Source organism: Zerene cesonia, chromosome 14, assembly GCF_012273895.1.
Source record: "Zerene cesonia ecotype Mississippi chromosome 14, Zerene_cesonia_1.1, whole genome shotgun sequence".
NCBI classification, from domain to species: domain Eukaryota; kingdom Metazoa; phylum Arthropoda; class Insecta; order Lepidoptera; family Pieridae; genus Zerene; species Zerene cesonia.
In genome coordinates this window covers 6496080-6515988 of record NC_052115.1, presented here as the reverse complement: position 1 = coordinate 6515988, position 19909 = coordinate 6496080, and the positions used below count along the sequence as shown (strand labels likewise).

The 19909-nt window shown below is 33.7% G+C and overlaps 3 protein-coding genes across 3 annotated transcripts in view; 1 reads left to right on the top strand and 2 right to left on the bottom strand.

Moving 5' to 3' along the window:
* Positions 1 to 198: 198 nt before the first annotated feature.
* LOC119831643 (ATP synthase subunit alpha, mitochondrial) lies at positions 199 to 6041 on the bottom strand. The gene is made up of 10 exons (XM_038355078.1): positions 5884 to 6041; positions 5392 to 5514; positions 5005 to 5118; positions 3991 to 4255; positions 3473 to 3697; positions 2869 to 3038; positions 1829 to 1923; positions 1382 to 1601; positions 937 to 1104; positions 199 to 627 (listed from the first exon to the last, which is right to left on the bottom strand). The coding sequence occupies exons 1-10, from the start codon at positions 5947 to 5949 to the stop codon at positions 415 to 417; spliced, it is 1659 nt and encodes a 552-aa protein (XP_038211006.1). The 5' UTR covers positions 5950 to 6041; the 3' UTR covers positions 199 to 414.
* Positions 6042 to 6338: 297 nt separating this feature from the next.
* LOC119832052 (PX domain-containing protein kinase-like protein) lies at positions 6339 to 13850 on the top strand. The gene is made up of 11 exons (XM_038355646.1): positions 6339 to 6526; positions 6599 to 6787; positions 7262 to 7358; positions 7746 to 7852; positions 8125 to 8238; positions 8863 to 9106; positions 9489 to 9725; positions 10083 to 10294; positions 10775 to 10855; positions 11165 to 11282; positions 11756 to 13850. Exons 1-11 carry the CDS (start codon positions 6425 to 6427, stop codon positions 11866 to 11868), a joined length of 1614 nt encoding a protein of 537 aa, XP_038211574.1. The 5' UTR covers positions 6339 to 6424; the 3' UTR covers positions 11869 to 13850.
* Positions 13851 to 14486: 636 nt separating this feature from the next.
* The window catches only part of LOC119831936, a 21622-nt gene continuing 16199 nt past the window's right edge, over positions 14487 to 19909 (bottom strand). The window contains exons 11-15 of the mRNA XM_038355506.1: positions 18046 to 19254; positions 17554 to 17861; positions 15688 to 17340; positions 15406 to 15482; positions 14487 to 14947 (exon numbers count right to left, since the gene is read on the bottom strand). Of these exons, the coding sequence (XP_038211434.1) occupies positions 14886 to 14947; positions 15406 to 15482; positions 15688 to 17340; positions 17554 to 17861; positions 18046 to 19254 (3309 nt within the window). The 3' untranslated portion in view covers positions 14487 to 14885. The remainder of the gene's footprint in view (positions 14948 to 15405; positions 15483 to 15687; positions 17341 to 17553; positions 17862 to 18045; positions 19255 to 19909) is intronic.

Sequence of the window (19909 nt, the reverse complement as noted above, 5' to 3'; positions counted from 1 at the left end):
TTTAGCAGCAATTAAATTTTACTGCGTCTTAAATTGAACTTTTATGTATCAGGAAGACACAGACTCCTGAAACAACGAAAGCTATATTAGTGTCTGGGGTCCATGTTTTATGTGACATATAATTTGTTCAGTGAATGATTTTTATTTTTTTTTATAAAATCAGAATTGTAGTATATTGTAAAAAAATGAAACAAAAAATAAATTTTTCGATTTTATTTATATATAACCACTGTTGATTCCGAGATAAATATACATTCCATGATTGTATTCACTTTCAATACAGTTCGTGTGAATGAGAACTACTAATCACTGGCAAAGATGGCAGTGACCGACTTAACAAGTCTAAAATTGTACCACTGAATTCACAATACTAAATTCCTGGTACAACTTTAGGGTAAACTAGTTATAAACGCTTTACTGCGCTTGGAAAGTAGCAAGGAAGTCAGTAACGATCTTCTTGAGGGCAGCATCAGATTCAGGTGTGATCTGTCCGTCCTTGGCGATGGTGCTGAGGAGACCTTGGTGGCTGGTCTTGATGTGCTGGGTGAATTCCTTCTCGAAAGCTGTGATCTTGGTTGGGTCCAGTTTGTCAAGGTGACCACGGACACCACAGTAGATGATAGCAACCTGCGAAATAATAATTTATTACAGGCTATTTAATATGTGAGATAATTATAAGAAAATTCTATAAAATATAAAAACAAAACATGCTTACATTTTTTTCTATTTCTAATAAATATTTTGTCATACTTAACTAACTAATGATTGAAAAAGCATGATAGTGCGATCTGGTTATGTGAACTTGAAATATTGCATAATATTTGGTTTCCATTTAAAAACAGGCCAAAGGAAGCATTGTAACATTTTGGCGAATTTTCACATTAAAAAATCGTGAGAAATAAAAAAAAAGTACCCAAAATATGCATATTCTCTCACCTGTTCCTCAATAGCCATTGGCACATACTGTCCCTGCTTCAACAGCTCAGTGAGACGCATGCCTCGGTTGAGCAGCTGCTGTGTGGCGGCGTCCAAGTCGGAACCGAACTGGGCGAACGCGGCGACCTCACGGTATTGGGCCAACTCCAGCTTCATGGAACCGGCCACCTTTAGGAATAATTCATTGTTGAAATGTGTAAAAGACAATTACTTTTCACTAGATTAAAATCACAAACTTCTTGTTAAATTAAATAATAAAACAGAAGTAAAATGGTCAAACTATGTGTTGTCAATAAAAAAAAAAGCTATGCTCCTCTACTATCTATAGTTTATACCATATACTTGCCTCCTGTATGTATTTAACCAAAAAATAAATAGCTTAGAACAGAAGTTAATCCATACACATACAATATGTACTATCAAAATCTCCAGCTTATTCACATACCTGCTTCATAGCCTTGGTCTGGGCAGCAGAGCCCACACGGGACACAGACAGACCGACGTTGATGGCCGGCCGGATACCCTTGTAGAACAGCTCAGTCTCCAAGAAGATCTGACCGTCCGTGATGGAGATCACGTTGGTGGGAATGTACGCAGACACGTCACCAGCTTGCGTCTCGATGACGGGCAGAGCTGTGAGGGAGCCGCCGCCCATCTTGTCGGACCTATGTAACGATGGCAAGAAATTTAAATTTTGTTTAAATAAGAATTTTCATACTGACTTATTGGGATTTAAAAAAATTACGATCTATGACCACTCAACTGAAACTAGGGTAAAATGAATTTATTAGATGAAGATAATCTTTAAGGATCACTATTTATTTATTTTATTAGTAAGGAAGGCAGTTTTGGCTGCAGCTGTTTACATACAAATGTTCTAGAAAGCTCTTACATCTTAGCAGCACGTTCGAGGAGACGTGAGTGGAGGTAGAACACATCACCGGGGTAGGCCTCACGACCGGGGGGACGACGCAGCAGCAGGGACATCTGAAGAGATTAATTCATTATATGTCATGTTTTTAAATTCATTAAAAACAAATAGATAAACAGCAATATTTTGTTGCAGATCAAGTACCAGATATATTATTCTTAACACATTTTTCTAAATACGGTTACTAAAATTATAAAAGCATTTATTGCAGTCATTTATAAATTCACAGAATAGAGAGTGCCTTATCATTATTATCTTATCGCTTTATGCTCAATATTTTTTATGATGTTCTAGCATTGTAATAAAATTATAAATTGAACAATAATACAAACAAACATTTTAAATAAGATTGACAGTGGAAGCAATAAATTATAACTAAAAACACGATTTCCTTCTTAATCTGTATCTTTAGCATCTAAAATTTTCTTCAAATAAATTGATTGTAAGATATCTAATATATAAAGATTACATAATTATGTACATCAGTTTTTTATCTTAAAAGTTACATAATTTAAGCATAATATTTTTAAGACACTTAATTAGATTCCAAAGGTTCATTGAAAACATTGATCAGGTATTTGATATGCTCCATATTCATCAATTACAGAGACACTCTCAGTAAATATTTATGATTGAATCTGATCATCACCACAAAATTATCAATGCATATAGGATACAGTTTTTGCCCATACTTTAGAAGTATTTTATTTATGTATTTTTAAACTTGCAATAGATTTTGATCTATAATTTCTACTAACTCATTATTACTTTATTTTGTTTATTTAAATCATTAATTAACAGACGTCTACATATTTTTTAGGTACTGAAGCATTTTTTTATTATGTGTTGTAATTATATAACAGTTTGTATTATAATCTACATAAGTAATATGGTTATGGAGAATATATAAAAAAAATAACTACTTTACAGTTTTGTAAGAGCTACCGAGTCTCTGCAGAAAGGGAACACATATGGGCTGATGATGATGATGATGAAGTTACCTGACGGTAGGCTACAGCCTGCTTGGACAGATCGTCATAGATGATGAGCGCGTGCTTGCCATTGTCGCGGAAGAACTCTCCCATGGCGCAGCCCGAGTACGGCGCGAGGTACTGCAGGGGGGCGGCGTCCGAGGCCGTGGCCGACACGATGATGGTGTAGTTGATGGCACCTGATTGTAGTTATATTATATATTAAACATAATATTTAATTATATTCTACTTAATTATAAACGCGAAAGTTTGCAACAATATATGGATGTGTAGATGTTTATTTCACTATAACACAAAAATTACAGGTGGGATCTAAACATCGAACTTTAGTAAGTAGATTTTTGTTTTGATAAGTACAGACATCAGAAGAACTGTTTCTATATATTTTGACATGATTGTACTATATTACACTTAAGCCTGGAGCCATAAGCTAGGCCTGAATTAACTTTGAATTTTCGATAATTACACAACCATAAATAGGTTAAAGATAATTAACGTTGCATCTGTTTGTTAACTTATGATTTCCCATTGCCTAATTAATTATAGTAACATTCAAAGTGAATAAATAATTAACTCTTGGTAAAAGTATAAAAAGTCACTTTTATAAACATACCAGCATCAGTCAAACGCTTCACAATCTGAGCCACAGTGGACCTCTTCTGTCCGATGGCCACGTAAATGCAGTACAGCTTCTTCTTCTCATCCTCGCCCTTGTTGAAGCGCTGCTGGTTGATGATTGTGTCGATGGCGAGCGCCGTCTTGCCGGTCTGACGGTCACCAATGATCAACTCACGCTGACCACGGCCGATTGGCACGAGCGAGTCCACGGCTTTGATACCTGGATAGCAATAAAAGTGAACATCCAAGAGTTCAACATTTGTTTGTATGTAAGTAGGTAGAAAAAAATTATGTAATGTCAATTTTAAGGAGGCTATTTTTATATATATAATAGAGATGGATAAGGTAAGCATTTATTTTAAGGTTTATAATAATGAGAAGTTGCATATTTTGTAAGGTTATGAACTTTTTGATTTTCGAAATAGACAAGACACTTTTTACGCTACATATCATAATTTAGATATTCTCTATCTTCATTATGATATACATCAACACACACAACAAAAAACTCACCAGTCTGCATGGGCTCGCGCACAGACACACGCGGTATGATACCGGGCGCCTTGATACCGACACGCATGCGTCCTTTCGTGTCAATGGGCCCCTTGCCGTCGATCGGGTTTCCGAGCGCGTCCACAACGCGACCGAGCAGCTGGTCGCCGACGGGCACGTCCACGATCGCGCCGGTACGCTTCACGATGTCACCTTCCTTGATGAACTTGTCGTTACCGAACACTACCACACCGACATTGTCCGGCTCCAAGTTGAGGGCCATACCCTGGTGGATCAAATGTTTCATTTTATGTTACGAAATTTATAATACAGTATGTAGCAATTTTGTTTTTTTTTAAGACAAAGCTGTCAAAGACTATGAGTAGTGCCACTAGACTTTCCAGACATAAACACTACTGAAAGCTCCACATTTTGACCTTTAGAAAATTAATAAGCTCTTGGCATCAATGGGCTATACACTTGAAGGTGTTAAGTAAGGAGAAAGCATATGTATGTATGCTTGTATGTTTCAGGGTTAGAGTATTGTTTTCATAGCTGGCCTATTAAAAATGTCTGCATTATGATGTAAAAGTTCAGCATAGATTTGCAGAATAAATCATAGTTATATTATATCAATTTTAATGGATAATTTTATTTTTTTATTATTTAATGATGTTGCATTAACTTTAACATTAAGTTAAGTAGGACATGGCAAATATTGCATAATCATGACAGACAATTAGCATATAAAATTTTAACTATTTTTTTCTTACTTTAAAATCATAGACAATTTTGATTTTAACAATGACATGAAAATAACACTGGATAATTGTTTGTTTGACACCACAAATTTGTTATATAACAGTTATAAAATCATTTTATTTATTTCATTTATATCTCATATGAAGAGTTACAATATAATATATCAGATGGTTTCAATTTTAATATTAGACATAACATGAGTTAGGAGAAAGCATATTTTTTTATTTAATCTCTCTTCATCTTTCCACTTCAACGGTCATATAATAAACCTACCTTAAGACCGGAGGAGAATTCCACCATCTCCTCGGCCTGGATGTTCTTGAGTCCATAGACACGAGCAATACCGTCACCGATGCTCAACACGCGGCCAGTCTCTTCCAAATCGGCCTGTAAAGTGCATTAAATAATTCTTACCCATAGGAAATTTTGTATGTATACAATACGAAATATAAGAGATTAATATTGAAAAAATAAATTACAAATTTTATATTTTATTCAAAACTATATGCATTATTTTCAATAGTTTATATTTTGTCCTTAATTTTTTTTATGAAACTTCGAATATAAATACATATAGGTAGGTATAACCTCCAAATCTACTATTGATCTATAACAGCTGACAGATCCAGTTGACATGTATGTTTATGTAACAGCACAAACCTTAGGTGCGGCACCGAGGATTCTCTCCTCCAAAATTGTGGAGATTTCGGCAGCCCGTTGTGAAGACGAGACATGGAGCTTGCGCGCAGCCACCGCAACCGCCGGGAGGGCGACTTTCGAAACCTAACAAATACCATTATCCAATTATAAAATACACTCTCAAACACAATTCTGCTCAATAAATCGTGTAGATCATTACATTATTACAGCCGCAAATTGTCTTCTAAAGCACTATGGATGTGCTATCTGACAAGCAGTCGATCGCCCTCTATTACATAACATCACTTTTGGAAACCGATAATATAATTCTATTTTGAAATAAAACTAGTCCAATAGAATATTTTTGTGCATAAGTACTATTTATTAAACACTCCTATGATTATTTGATATGATTAATTATATTATTATATGAAACGGGCGACATTGCGGTGGGTTTGGTTACCCAAGTACATAATCATGGATTCAAATTATAAAAATTTCAGTAATAATTACCTGTGTAGCGGCATTGGGCAAGCGCCTGGCCACCGAGGAGGCCAAACGAGCGGAGATGAGCGACATTTTCACACTATTTCTTAGAAATTATATGGTAGAATACAGGACCGTGATGTTCTCCGCTCGCAACTCGTAGCGATATTACCGGAAATGACAGAATTGATAATTGTCTGTGGTTAGGCTGCACTCATTTAACGTTCGGAAATATAGATATTTCGTGTCTTAAGAAATAAAAATATTTTAAAATTATTTATACATAAATATGAACAACGCATTAAAAAAATTACAAAATCCCATATATAGCTTTATCGGTAAAAGTACGCTTGTGTTAAATATTTAGAAATTATAGTTATAGATATATATTGTTACATGTTAAAATGTAAAAATTCAAACTTCGTTTTATAGACTCTTTGATGTCAAATTTCGAAATGTCAGTCAATGTCAGTCTAATTGTCTTCAAATTTGTCACTCTTGTAGTAAAATAAAAATGTTTTGCAATTTATTTAATCGAAATTAATGTTTTTACATTTTATTTAGTGTAATGGCTATATTCGAAAAATCATTTCAGACCAGACCTATTATAGATGATACGGATAAGCTTGTTTGTACATTAGAAAATGCACAAAATATCAATAAACACACAGTGAGTATTATTTATAACTTGGTGCTCCGTGTAGTTAAAAATATTTTAATTTTATTTAAAATAATATTTTAGGAGTATGTGTTGCGTGTACAACGAGGGCATTGCAAAGAAAATAAGTGGACAGTGTCCCGGCGTTACAGGGATTTTGCTGCTCTACAAATAAATCTTCAACAGGCTAATATTGACCTTCCGTTGCCTCCGAAGAAACTTATAGGCAATATGCAACCTTCTTTTGTGGCTGAAAGACAAATAGCATTACAAGTGAGTTAGCATTTAATAAAAATCTTATCAAAATTCTGATTATGCTGACATAGAAGAATAATACATTATGTCTAGTATAAATGAGGGGTAATGTTAGCTAGACCTAAGGAACAGATACATTTTTTCATCCAACAATTCTAACTTTGTTCACTTAGATTAATATAAATTAATGTTTTTTTTTTAAATATTCTCATGACTAATAAAATATCTTAGCAAATGGTTGTGTGTGTGTTAATATTTAAATTAGAATTGTATTATCATATACTTAACTCTTATCACACCTTATCTTAAAATCATACATAGTCTATTACTATTCTTAAATGTGGTATTCACAGAAATCTATGAATAATTTTTCCATAAGTATTTATTATTATTATAAGAATAAGGAAAAATTTAAAAAAGAACCCACTAAAAAATGTACATTATTTTTTACAAAAATATATGTAATAATAATAAAACATGAAATTTCTCTAGAATTACATATCTGAGGTGCTGAAACATCAGATACTTGCATTATCATTACCAGTGAGAAGCTTTTTGGACCCCTCTAATTATTCAATGTCAATAGCAGGTGAGTTTATTCCACATAATATTATGTTATAGTATTACTTATATATACCTAGATTGTAATTGAAATATTTTAGAAATTTTGCATTATTTTGCATCTATCTCAAAGAAAAAAATATTTATCTCTTGCTTGTTTTCATAAACAATTTTTAATTAATTGGGAGTTTATAAATATAGTCAAAATCTTTTATAAACTCAACTAAGGGGCTACTCATATTTGGTTGTAAAAACCGATTGTGGTAACATTTGATCATGTTGTTATGTTGAAAATTCAGCTGGGCCCCAGATTTTGATCATTTTAACCGATGTGTAATACTAAACAATGTAGTTGTAAACAGTTCTGACTGTATATATTAAGTAAATCTATATTGGTACACAACTTTTTTTACAGAGCAGGCTCTCCAAACAGTATCAATAGCATTGAGAGGTGATGGCCATTATGAATTGAAAGGACCTTTGACTAATATAAATTGGAGGATACGGAAACACTATTTTTCTGTATGTAATTTTCATATTCCAGATGTTTTTTTATATTTTATTTTAAACTGAATGGAAAATAACTTTATTGCAATATAATATAATACTTCAATTACTTTCAATATAATTATATTTATAAACGCTTTATTTTGAATGCAATAAATTGCATTATTTAAAGCATACCAGTTTAAATACAAATACTATTTATAGAAATATAAAATTGCAATAAGATAATGCGGGGAAGTTTTTATCTCCAATGTGCCTCTTATCATTGTTATTTTGCATTATTTTAGGTTATTGACTCAGAGAAAACGAATTGTGTACTCGCGTGGCAGAGTTATGGACCAGATAAGCATTTACAGAGTAAGGATTTACAAAGCGCATTTAAAAGTTTACAAAGTATATCTGTAAGTATTTTACATAATGCAGGCATTTTCACTTTATATTAAATGTGTATAACTCTTTTACAAAAGTTGTCTGTTCGTATTGTTTTCTGCCCACGCAATAGCAGCAGAAAGTGTTAAATAGGTGTGATAATTTTATAATTACATTTGTAGCTGGTCTCTGCCTGCGTCATCAAAGTAAAAAATAAGGGTTAATAATATAATGAATAAATCGCGTTTAAAATCCGTTAAAAAGTTTTTAATTTCTAAATATATAATACTCGCGTAAAATCAAACACAGGAACATACTATGTAAAAGATAATCAGACCCGAGCCTTTCTCCGCATAGTTACTGTTCTCAAGAGATATCCGGGATGAAGACTATCCTATGTTCATTGTCGGGTTACTAACTATCTCCGTACCCAATGAAATCCAAAATGATGCAGTGGTTTGGTAGTAAAGAAGAGACAAACAGACAGACAGACTTTCGCATTTGTAATACTAGTGAGGACAGTAACGGGTAGCAATCATTTGTTAAACATTTGCCACCCGATAAATATAAGAAATTCAAAGAATTTTCATTAAAAAAGTAATAGATTCAGATAATGCTTGTTATATTAAATACGTGTATTTGTTCCTCTATTTCAGCACCCTTACATAGATGAAGTATTAACGATACACACACTGGAGACAGGCGCGTATGTAGTGAGACGGTTACACGATAATGGTACAGTGAGAGATCTGCTATACGGCACAGACTATAGCAAGAGTTATTTAGCGAAGTATGGCAACCCGAAAATAAGGAAGCCATTCACGACGGGACAAATTGCGCATTATGGATATCAAATTTTACAAGCTTTAAAATTTTTACATGATAAGGGTTTGCCGCATGGTATGTGTTTCTTTGAAGTTAATTAATTTACTGATAACAACTTAAATGTTTATAAGAGAAATACTTCTTATTTATAATACAAAATAGAATTGAACGAAAGAAAACTTATTTGATGGACATGACATGATACAAAACATTGAAGACATACACAATTACATCTTAACAATAATAAAACGTGTCATACCGCCACTTAATAGCATCTAATTAGCTAGGAGCTCCTAGCGCTGGTTTTCAATTAAACCCCAAAAAAAAGAAAAATGATAATAAATACGTAAATAAATAAATAAGAAACACTAATTAATAATTATTTGCAAACTTAAACGACCTTTTTAATTATGTCATTAACTTTATTTATTATGAACCTTATAACTTATCATTCCAGGCCACCTACACCCAGGGAACGTAGCAATATTAAACCAAAGAGCTGTTTTATTAGATGTTGAGAACATTCTTATGGGTGTGCCCAGCCTATACCGACCATTTCTCGTGCAAATGAAGCACACTTCACCCGAATCCATTGATGTGTATAGCTTTGGAAGGACGCTGTATGAAATGGCGTTCGCGGAGACGTTGGATAGCTGTTACTGTGATAATTTTGGGGAGATATACGATGAATTGGGTGAGTTTTCTGTTTATTTTTTTTTTTTCTTATACTCTATCAGAATAAAGCTGCTTTTTACGTATTGTTTATATGAATGAATATAACTTGTCTGATTATTTTGATCTAAAAACGATTATGATTTCGCGAAAATTTTATTTTATTTTCTACTAAGAATGACGTGTTTTGATGAGTTCACATATGATATAATTCAACGTTCTATTGGAGAATGATATTTGAATTCGGCCATCAGAATAATAAAAAGGTCAACTCTAAAATATGTTTTGAATTAAATACACAAAAATGTACACGATTCTAATATTTTTTAAGTTAACCGTAACACACCTAACAATATGTTTATGATTCCATGACATCCAGAATCCGTACTCCACCTCACCCTTTCAACCTCATCCTGGAAGCAAGGTGGGGTCTCCTTAGAAGAGCTGCAGCATCACAGCTTCTTCAACCGCGCCAACGGGCTGGCCAACGTCAACGTGCGGGGGCACTTGAAGTTCCCTCTCCCTCTCAAAGAGGAGATACGAGCGGCGGTGGATGCTGTGCACGCGAGGTTGGAGAGTGATCAGAAATTGGTAATCATCAGATTTATATCATAGTAATTTCCGGTGTGCTGGCTGATATTGATTTAGAATGACCAATTGCACAAAAGATTCTACCAAACACTAAAGCTTGTAAGAATATATTTTTGTATACTTTTTTATGCAAAAACGCATCATAAAATTTTGTACAAAGATAGATTATAGTCCGGATATGTGCTAACATAGGCTTCTTTTTAGATTAGACTATGTATTGATCGATTTTTGTGTGTGTAATGCTTTGTTGGCTGTGTAAAATTGAACAACTGCATTGTGTTTTTGTATCATATTAAGTGTAACTTGAAAAAATCCATGTCAAGTACCTTTTGTAATTATCTCTATCGATACAGATTAAATACCAATAATTATTGTCGATATTATTATCTATATAATATTGTCTTTCTTTTTTTATCTATATCTTTTACAAACATCAAGTCAATCATATTTTTGTGTTATTCATATTTATGTCTATTGTAGGCAAGGAGATCTCGGAGAGAAGTTAGGATACAGGAAATACTCGGGTCAGAAGAGGAAATGAGGAAGCAGAGGAGAAGAGCGGTAAGTCAATTCCTATTCCTATATTCCTAGGTATCATATAGATAGGCCCTTTTCTTAAATTCCTCTCTCTCTTTTTTCTAACCGCAAGCGATTGGAACATGCTCTCTTAAACGCACTTAAAACTGTAGTTAAATGTGTTTGTCAAAATATGAGTCGAAAGAAACAAACGTAAGAGCAAAATCAAGCTTATTGACATAACTATAAGGTGTATTCACGAACGTAAAACAAATTAAATTCAACCTTACTCAAAGGAATTAAAGTCGAATTTGCAACTGTTATGTGAGTACGTAATATCGTGTGCGTGTGCAGAGGAAACGCGACAGCATATGGAAGTCGACGTCGTCGCTGGCGGACACGGTGCGCTCGCACTCGCCGCACTCGCCGCACTCGCCCAGCACCGCGTCCTCGCCCACTCCACCGCATACCAGTGAGTATTCAATAAAAAATCATAATAAAAAAACAAAAAAAATATATATTTCTGAAGTGGGATCATTGGTGGCCCGAGTGGTTAATCGGGGCTATAGTGCGTATGACGCAAGATTGGCAACCTTAACAACAAATATTTTTTTTTAAAATGTCCTTTAGCCAAATAAATTACACACAAAAAGATAGTGTGTATGAATTTTGATAACTAGGTAGTAGGTATATGGTATAAAACAAAGTTGCTTTCCGCCGTGTGTGTGTTTGAATGGTTGGATTCTTAAAATTACGAATAGATTTTGTTTTTCTTTTAATAGATGGATAAATACGATTCAAGAGGGAAGCTTATATGCATACTACCATAGAAAAATAAGGGGGGCTTACTCCGAAAATAACGCTTGCAAAACCGCTGGCGAAAGCTAGTTAAGATATATGATAATAGGCATTCAATATAAATAAATGAAATGTCTAATGTTACAGCTGTTGGCGACACAAGCACATCACCGCACTCGACCGGCGACGGGCGCGGTGCGCTGCTTCAAGCGATTTGCTCTTTCGACAAGAAATCTCTTGCGCGAGTTAACTCGCATTAAATTGAATCTTATACTATCATCGGTTGTTTATTTGGTGAGGCGTATTTATACTGTACTAGCGTTCCGCCCTGGCTTCGTCCATAGTATACATATAGCTATAGCCTTTAGGGATCACGGACATAGCTAACGGAATTTTTGAAATCGGTCCCCTAAGAGCGCGTTCAAACAGACAAATAAACTATTAGCTTTATATTATTTGACATTTAGCGCATTATCTCCAAACTGATTATACCATAACACATAAAGATTCAAATTCATGGCTATTCAACACCCAGTCTTCTAATATAATTATAATATTTTAATGCAGATCAAACTCTCGGTACATTAGAGCAGGCTGCTGTATATTTTATGAATCATTTTCTCATGTAAGGGTACAGATAAATACTATCAAAAAATATTTATAATATAGTTTTAAGTGGCCGTGAGGTCGCCACGTTATGATCAAGGACGCGGATTTGAATTCCGGCTCATGATAAAAATTCATTTATAAAGCATTTAAATGCTCTAAGACTATAAATTAAAAGATATAATTTTTTGCTAATATCAAATAAAGAATTATGTTAGTACGCTTTACCAAGTGAGGAATCGATGGTAACCCAGCTGTGTCGTAAGATATGAAGGGCCTCTCGAATATGGCAATACAGTATTGTACTGAAATTATTTTAGCAGCCATATGTAAAAGAATAGGAAATTTACATTCCTACAATTAGCTTAATTTGTTTTTTGTGAAAAATGTTGAAACGAGTTGGAATTAATTCTACTTAAAGATATGAATAATAACGTTATATTATAAATACTTATTTATATGATCTTGATCCTGACTATATAGTAGCTTGGAAAATATATAATAATAGATTTTTTAGTTATGATACATTCTCATATGGTTTTTTTTATAGCAATATAATGTAACAAACACCAGAGTTATTATGCATATATATATATATGAAAAATAATGTAAATTGTATTATTGATGTATTATATAAAATTTTAGCAGATATTCTGTACATAACATGAATTTAATAAATCATCTCATATGATAGATTTCGATTTTAGAGTCACTTGCGTTAACTGTGCAATTAGAAATTGTTTTGTACATTTTTACATTATACCAGTCTGTATTCGGCTATAGTTTAGTCATAAAACATAGCTTACGTCCATACAGTAATCAAAAAATATCCGGATATATTTATACTTATATATTTTTACCCGACTGCGCCAAAAAGGAGGGTTATACCGTCGTATATATTTGAGTTTGTACTCATATTGCAACGTTCTCCAGTGTTCACTTTAAAGTGTCATATATATCTTAATTGAGAAAATACCTCCTGGCAAAAACATAAATATGGCTTTTCGTGCCAAATTGTGTATCTTAAGTTCATTATTTCAATAATTACTAGTTATTTTTTAATGAAATATGTTATTCATGAGTACAAGGCAAATCAATTTTGTCGAATTAATAAAATCGAACAAACATTACTTCGATACGTATTATGGTTATTAGTTTTAAGTCAAAATGTTAATTTTGCATTTGTGTGCTAAACTAATAAATTGACAGTATTATGTGTTCTGGAGCGGATTGGCAAATTCATTGCAACTAGTTAAATCATTTTGATTTTATGATCTGTTAAATAATGCATACATCCGTCTGAATGTAGCGACGCTCTTTTCTTTATTTCTACAATGTCACTGACTGCGACTATCATTGAATTAACATTGTGACATTTTTTGACTCCTCCTCTTATTTGCACCAGATCTTCTGCTGTTCTGAAGATCGCAGATATAAAAATAAGCACACAAATGCAATCTCATAGGTCCATAGATTTAATATATAAAATGATATTTAATGATCTTATTACATACAAAAATTAACGTGTAAACTGTATAGTGATATTATGACTGGTCACTTAATTTAATTACATCTATTATGAATTTATTTTTTGTTATTAAGATTCATATTTAATTTTAGGTTTAAGGAACATAAATTATTTTTCATATACCTACTATAATTTTGTTGTAATTTTTAGAGAATATAATAATATAATAGTTGCAGACGGCTTTGTTTTATTTATTCTATAACCCAAAAAAAAACATTTTAGACTGAAAATCGTTGATGACGATTAACAATTTAATTAAGAACGGTTTCGAATAACGTTTTAAATAATAATTTAATATCATCGTATCAACTAGATACTCAATCAAAAAAATGTCTTCACAAAAACTACGGGTCGAGTTTCAGTACTTTGTGAATTCGATTTTAACTCATCCAAATAAGGTTGAAATTATTTTTTTTGTATATGAATGAAATTGAAAAATTTAATAAGTAGTTGGTACGTTTTGGGACAGGTGCAGGGGCTCACAATGTCACGTAGCGTATTTTATTTAATATTTATATGAGAAACTTCTTTTTTTTTAATTTTTGTTAGAGAAACTTTTTTTTTTCATAATCCATTATGGCATTCTGAATCGAATGATACGTCTACGTTTCAGAGACTCCTGGAAATTTGGCCAAAAAGTCACTTGTTTCTTGACGGCAAGTACAGAATGTGGTATAATAATGAAAAAAGAGCAGTTATTCCAATGTCACAACCACTACTTTTATTCTAAATAAAAAACCAAAATTATATCGCTATACTTTTATTACACCAAGAATATTTCCATGTATTACAAACGTCGTAAGTATTGTACTTCAAAGAAAACAATAATTTTTTCTGGCTATAATATGTAAATCTCTTTTTTTATACATAAAACAAACCAGGGTTCGTTTGGACAAACATAAACATAAAATCTTATTGTAAGAGTTATTATAACACTTAAAAACTATGCCTTATTCTTAATTATTTTACAATTCATTGGCGCTAATGGCGCCTGTCCGTGCACTCTTAACGTATTTTTATCACAAAATATGAGGAAACAAACTGTACTGAAAAAAAAAACTTCCATAGAAATAACATATCATATTGATACAAGTTTCATTAAAATAATAACCATTATATTTATTTATACATACTAATTCCTATCTATTCTAATTCCGTTATATCATCAATATCATCCAAAGTGAAGTCTGCTAACGTCAGCAGTTCTGGAAATAAAAAATTATATATTAATGCGTATGTGTAATCAGTTTTCAACCGGCGTTGTTATATAAATATTTATTCAATTGACATGATTCTTTTTAAATAGTTTTGTCGGAAATTGATGTCATTTGAACCCATTTAATAATCTGACATTAGACACCTTACTTGATGCCACCATTCAAGCGTGTTTATATAGTTTATAACACTATATTTATTTTTGTATAAGAGATCTATTTTAGTATCCGTTTAATTAATTGTATAGAGATGTTATATCCAGGTTAGGTAATTCGTTATAATGGCATACAATAAACATTATTTTGTAGTTTTATCTGAATAAAAACCTATCAGGTCTTCGGCATTTATGCCCAAACGTTTGCATCGTAAAAGAAATGTAAATAATAAATATTGAATATAATTAAAAATACTGCTAGAATATTTTACTTGTGAATTGAAATTCACTTACTTTTTTGTTTTTTTACCGGTTTTTCAATGTACGGCGCGGGCCGTTTTTCCACTTTCTGCTTTTTTTCTGGAACGTCTCTGTAAATAAAAATGATTTATAATTAAATCGAAAGAAAATAAAAGTGAGTCTGAGAAATACATAATTATAGGGAGTACTCTATGTATATGCGTAATAATCAGTTTTAATATTATTCTCTATACCTCGTCATAATAAAGAAGTAAATGAAGTTATTCCAGAAATTATAAAGCCTATTTATTAGAGGCAATGTAACAATAAACTCACGTGAGATCAATAAAAGAGCTGACCGCCATCTTCTTCGTCGCCGCTTTATCCACTTTAATTACTTTTGAACTTGAACTAGATTTATTCATATTGTCATCTTTCATCTTTTCTACTTTTTTTAAGATCATCAATTTATTGTTCCCATTCTCATTTGTTGATCCTTTTAGAAACACAGTGGATGATGGTTTGGCTGTCACCACGGGACGATCTCTGCTCGTGTGTGCGATACTTTTTGATGTTTGCTTGTGTGTGTGATGCAAATCATTTTTCAATGGTAATTTTACAACAGTAGGTTTCGTTTTAGTAATTACCACCTTCGGTATTTCTCTATACGTATCTGCCTGAATCTGGACAACGTCTTTAAAGAGTTGCGTGTGGTCAGCCGAAGCAGGGGGACTTGGAGATCTATTTTTATGACTAGCTTGTGAAACCACGTTTGGTTTGCCCGAATTTTTAATATATGCATTCGAAGTAATAGGTAGGCTCAAAACTTTACTTTGGGCATTCGGTACACTTTTATTAGTGGCGGTCTCTGCTGACAGATTGTTACAATCGCTTGCAGAGTATATTTTAGTGGTTATCAATTCGATTTTTCCAGATTTCATGGAAGGATCGTTATTTGCATACTGATCATTGGACCCTCTGTGTTGGGGCGGGGTGCTCAAGTGGGAAGGAGAAATTATGACATGTGGGGATACTTCATTGTTTGTTTGATATTGTGAAGCCCCATCTACTTGAATTTGACCGACACTCGTTATTACTATAGAGGGTTTCGAAATATTATTGTCTCTATTTTGAACATCCAATTGTATAGACGAATCCAACCCTGAATTCCCGATGCCTTTATTTATGAAAGTCGAAGCTGGTATGCAATAATACTTCTTATTAGGGTCTAGGACCCTTCTAGCTTTCTCTGAAAGAATAAATGGTGTGCTGCCTTTAAAGCTAGCAGTCTGTACAACAAAAGGTGCAACTGGGGTCGCTGTATTTTTCGAAGCAGTTTGAATTGCATTTGGAGGTTCTGAAGTTGGATTGTTGGATCCAACTGGACGAGGCTCCACTATTTCATCATCACTGTCAGACAGACATATCGGTTCGTTACTATCTAATTCTTGTGATGTTATAATTTGTGCTGGTGTCGTCGATTCTGGAACGACCGGTGTAGTTTTGTCAATCTCTAGTAATCGCATACCGGGGGGTTTTGACTGCGCTGGATAGACTGGGGTAATCTGTAAGTGAGGTGTTTTAGTCCGCGTTGCATGGATTGGGGTAATCTGGTTTTGGGGAGGTTTGGTCTGCTTCGCAGGGTTGGGGGTGCTCTGTATGTGAGGTGGTTTGGTCTGCACAGTATGGATTTGGGTAATCTGTATTTGAGGTGGTTTAGCCTGCGTTGGAGTAACTTGTGTGGGTTGAATGGGCTCAGTTGTGAGAGTTTGGCAGCCAATAGGTATATGCTTGTCGATAAAGCTCCGGTTTATGCTAGATCGTGTTGCTCGAGTCTCGTTGTTTACAGACAGCGGAGTTAAGACCCTGACTGGCCTTTGAACTACAGAGCTGATAATGACATCATCGTCTTCGTCATCATCGGGTAAAATACATTCTTCTATCACCTGCGCCGGATGAGATTTGGCGGCTTGAGCGGGACCTTTGAAACTGTTGAACAAAGTTTTCGAAAATTAATATTTTGATTGGTAGGTTCAAGTTCAGTGTTATTTAACAGAAAATATTACAAAATAAAAGCTATAATGCGATGGCGCTTAAAAAATGTAGTAGTGATTAAGATATGCAACAAAGTCAATTTTTGCGAAAGTATGCTCACAATATGCAAAAAACATTTAAACTAACTAAACATATAAAATTACTCACATTCCCACAGGAAACACGTTTTGCGGTTGCGGTTCAGGAGTTATCATTTGGTTTGTCTCGACAACTGGGGGAGGGGAAGGTGAGGGTTCAATGAATCGCTTCCTTCGAGACTTCGGTCCAACACAGTTCTTTTTCTCGACAACAGTATCAACGACTAGTACGTCATCATCATTTGTAGGCTCTGTAGAGTAGAAGTCAACGGTAGTAGTCTCTGTAGTCGACGGTTGCTGTGGTGTCTTAACTGGCTGCTTAACTGGCTGAATTTTTAGAGTTTCGTGCATTCTCCTAAGTTGTTCTAAGCCTAGGCTCTGAAAATAATAAAAAAAAAATATCACGTATTATATTACAGCCGATATGAAAAGCATATTAAAAGGAACGTCAGAAAATAACAAAGAAGATAAGCAAATAAGATAATCGTCTATATTAAAGATGTAAATTTTATAAATTTTCTAATAATTATTAAACATTCTCCTAATGAGGATATATTCTCACCTCAATAGCAATTTCATATAAAGGTCCGCTAATGATAGGAACACCTGTAGCCTCGTATTCACTGCGGGCCTTGTTAGTACTGTACTGGGCGGCCATCTTGGCTGCGTCATCTGACAACATCGAGTTACCCCTTTGATACATGTGTGCTACAATTTTGATGAAATTTTCGTTCGTCAGTATCATAGGATGTAATGGCACTCTTTCTTCCTCTTTTTTCTCCTCTTTCCTCTTGTTTGGAACATTTTGTTTTTCTTTCAGTCGTTCCTTCATTTTAGGCTTTGGTGGAACAATCGGAGTAACAGATGTAGATTCTCTCACTGGTTCCTCATCATCATCATCATCATCACTTATAAGGATACTGCCTGATTGCGTGACATTATTTGAGGGGACAACTGCGACATTTTTGTCCTGGGTGGCTTTTACATGTTCGACCTGAGTGTGTTTGACAATTTCGACATCTTTGACTTTTTTGACATTTCCGACTTGAGCGCATTTGACGTTTTCGTCAGTGTCCTGATTATCTTTGATATTTTCCACTTTTTTATCAAGGTGTGTTTTCTTGGTTTTACTCCTTTTTTCATATGGTCTTAGAGTTTTCGTGTCTATGTCACAGGTCCACTCAACGTCATCGTCATCGTAAGCATTACGGGCGTCTTCAATATCATCATCGGAGTCATTTTCAACGTCAAATATCATATTCTTTGTTCGCTTTCTTCTCTGTGATAGTTTGGGTTCTTCATCTCGACTAGGCACATGATCTTGAATAATCTGTTCATCGGGAACATTATTTCCCATAATTGCATCGTCTTGCAACAGAACAGACGCAATACCAGCTGCAATAGGATCTTTGAGCAGCCCATGGTCACCCATATGAGAACTAACAAGTCTTCGAACATTGACAATGAGATTTGTCAGCTCTTCAGCTTGAATAGTTTCATGAAAATTATTCTCAATTAATATTTGCATAATTTTTTTGACTAGCATTTCTTCTTTATCGGGAGATAAGACGTCGGGCGTAACCCCTTCTGCGGCGCTACATAGTTTTTCTTTTGACGTCTGGTTGTTTTTCCCTTTCTTGACTTTGCTACCTGTCGTAGAGGTACTGGCAAAATCACTACTAGTGGTCGGCTTATCTTCCAGGGTAGATTTTTCTTTTTTCGTAGTTTTTACTAAAGGGTCTGTAAAAAAAAGCGACTTTTTAGAACCACATTAATTGGTCTTATGGTTTATCTCAATATGAGTGCTTATGTTCATTAATTATATTATGCAGGGTTTACAAACTTTATTCTCGCGATAAAATTAAGCGTTTACAGGGTGTATTTTTTAACTGGCTTGATACAAAACACGATGCAATGGAGTTGTTGATTATTAATATTTTTTTTATTGCTTTATTTACCATTGAGAAATTTTGAGAGCTATGAGCAATGCTATAAAACTAAAAATTAAATTTATACTTTACTATTGCTTAACATCCTGTAAAATACTTGAATATTTAATTAGACTCAATCAACAGACAATATTGATTGGAGTAATATAATAATATAAGGTGTTTTTGGAGTTTTACTTTACATTTTGATGTGACAGAGTGTGATCAGCTTCGTGACGTGACTACTTTCAGAGTTTTTCAATATTCCTCATAGTTTAGGATTATTGTGAATTCTTAATATTTTCAGTTGAAAAACTCAAATTCACATTTAAGAATTATTATCTCCATGTATAGTGACAGCAATTTAATATATTGAAATTAACAACACACTCGGGTTGATGCGGCACTCGCTAATGACTATAGGTGTGTGCTGTTGCGTACGTTCCGTAGGTAGTTTTCAGATTGATCGAGTGTAGTGTATTGTTGTAGTGTATCTTA

Bases quoted from the DNA above. Each gene is read 5' to 3' on its own strand.
- LOC119832052 (XM_038355646.1), top strand. From the start codon at position 6,425: ATGGCTATATTCGAAAAATCATTTCAGACCAGACCTATTATAGATGAT. The intron at 7,359-7,745 runs GTGAGTTTATTC...CTTTTTTTACAG, and splicing joins TTATTCAATGTCAATAGCAG to AGCAGGCTCTCCAAACAGTA. The intron at 9,726-10,082 runs GTGAGTTTTCTG...CATGACATCCAG, and splicing joins GGAGATATACGATGAATTGG to AATCCGTACTCCACCTCACC.
- LOC119831643 (XM_038355078.1), bottom strand. From the start codon at position 5,949: ATGTCGCTCATCTCCGCTCGTTTGGCCTCCTCGGTGGCCAGGCGCTTG. The intron at 1,924-2,868 runs GTAACTTCATCA...TAATCTCTTCAG, and splicing joins AGGCTGTAGCCTACCGTCAG to ATGTCCCTGCTGCTGCGTCG. The intron at 1,105-1,381 runs GTATGTGAATAA...TTATTCCTAAAG, and splicing joins AGACCAAGGCTATGAAGCAG to GTGGCCGGTTCCATGAAGCT.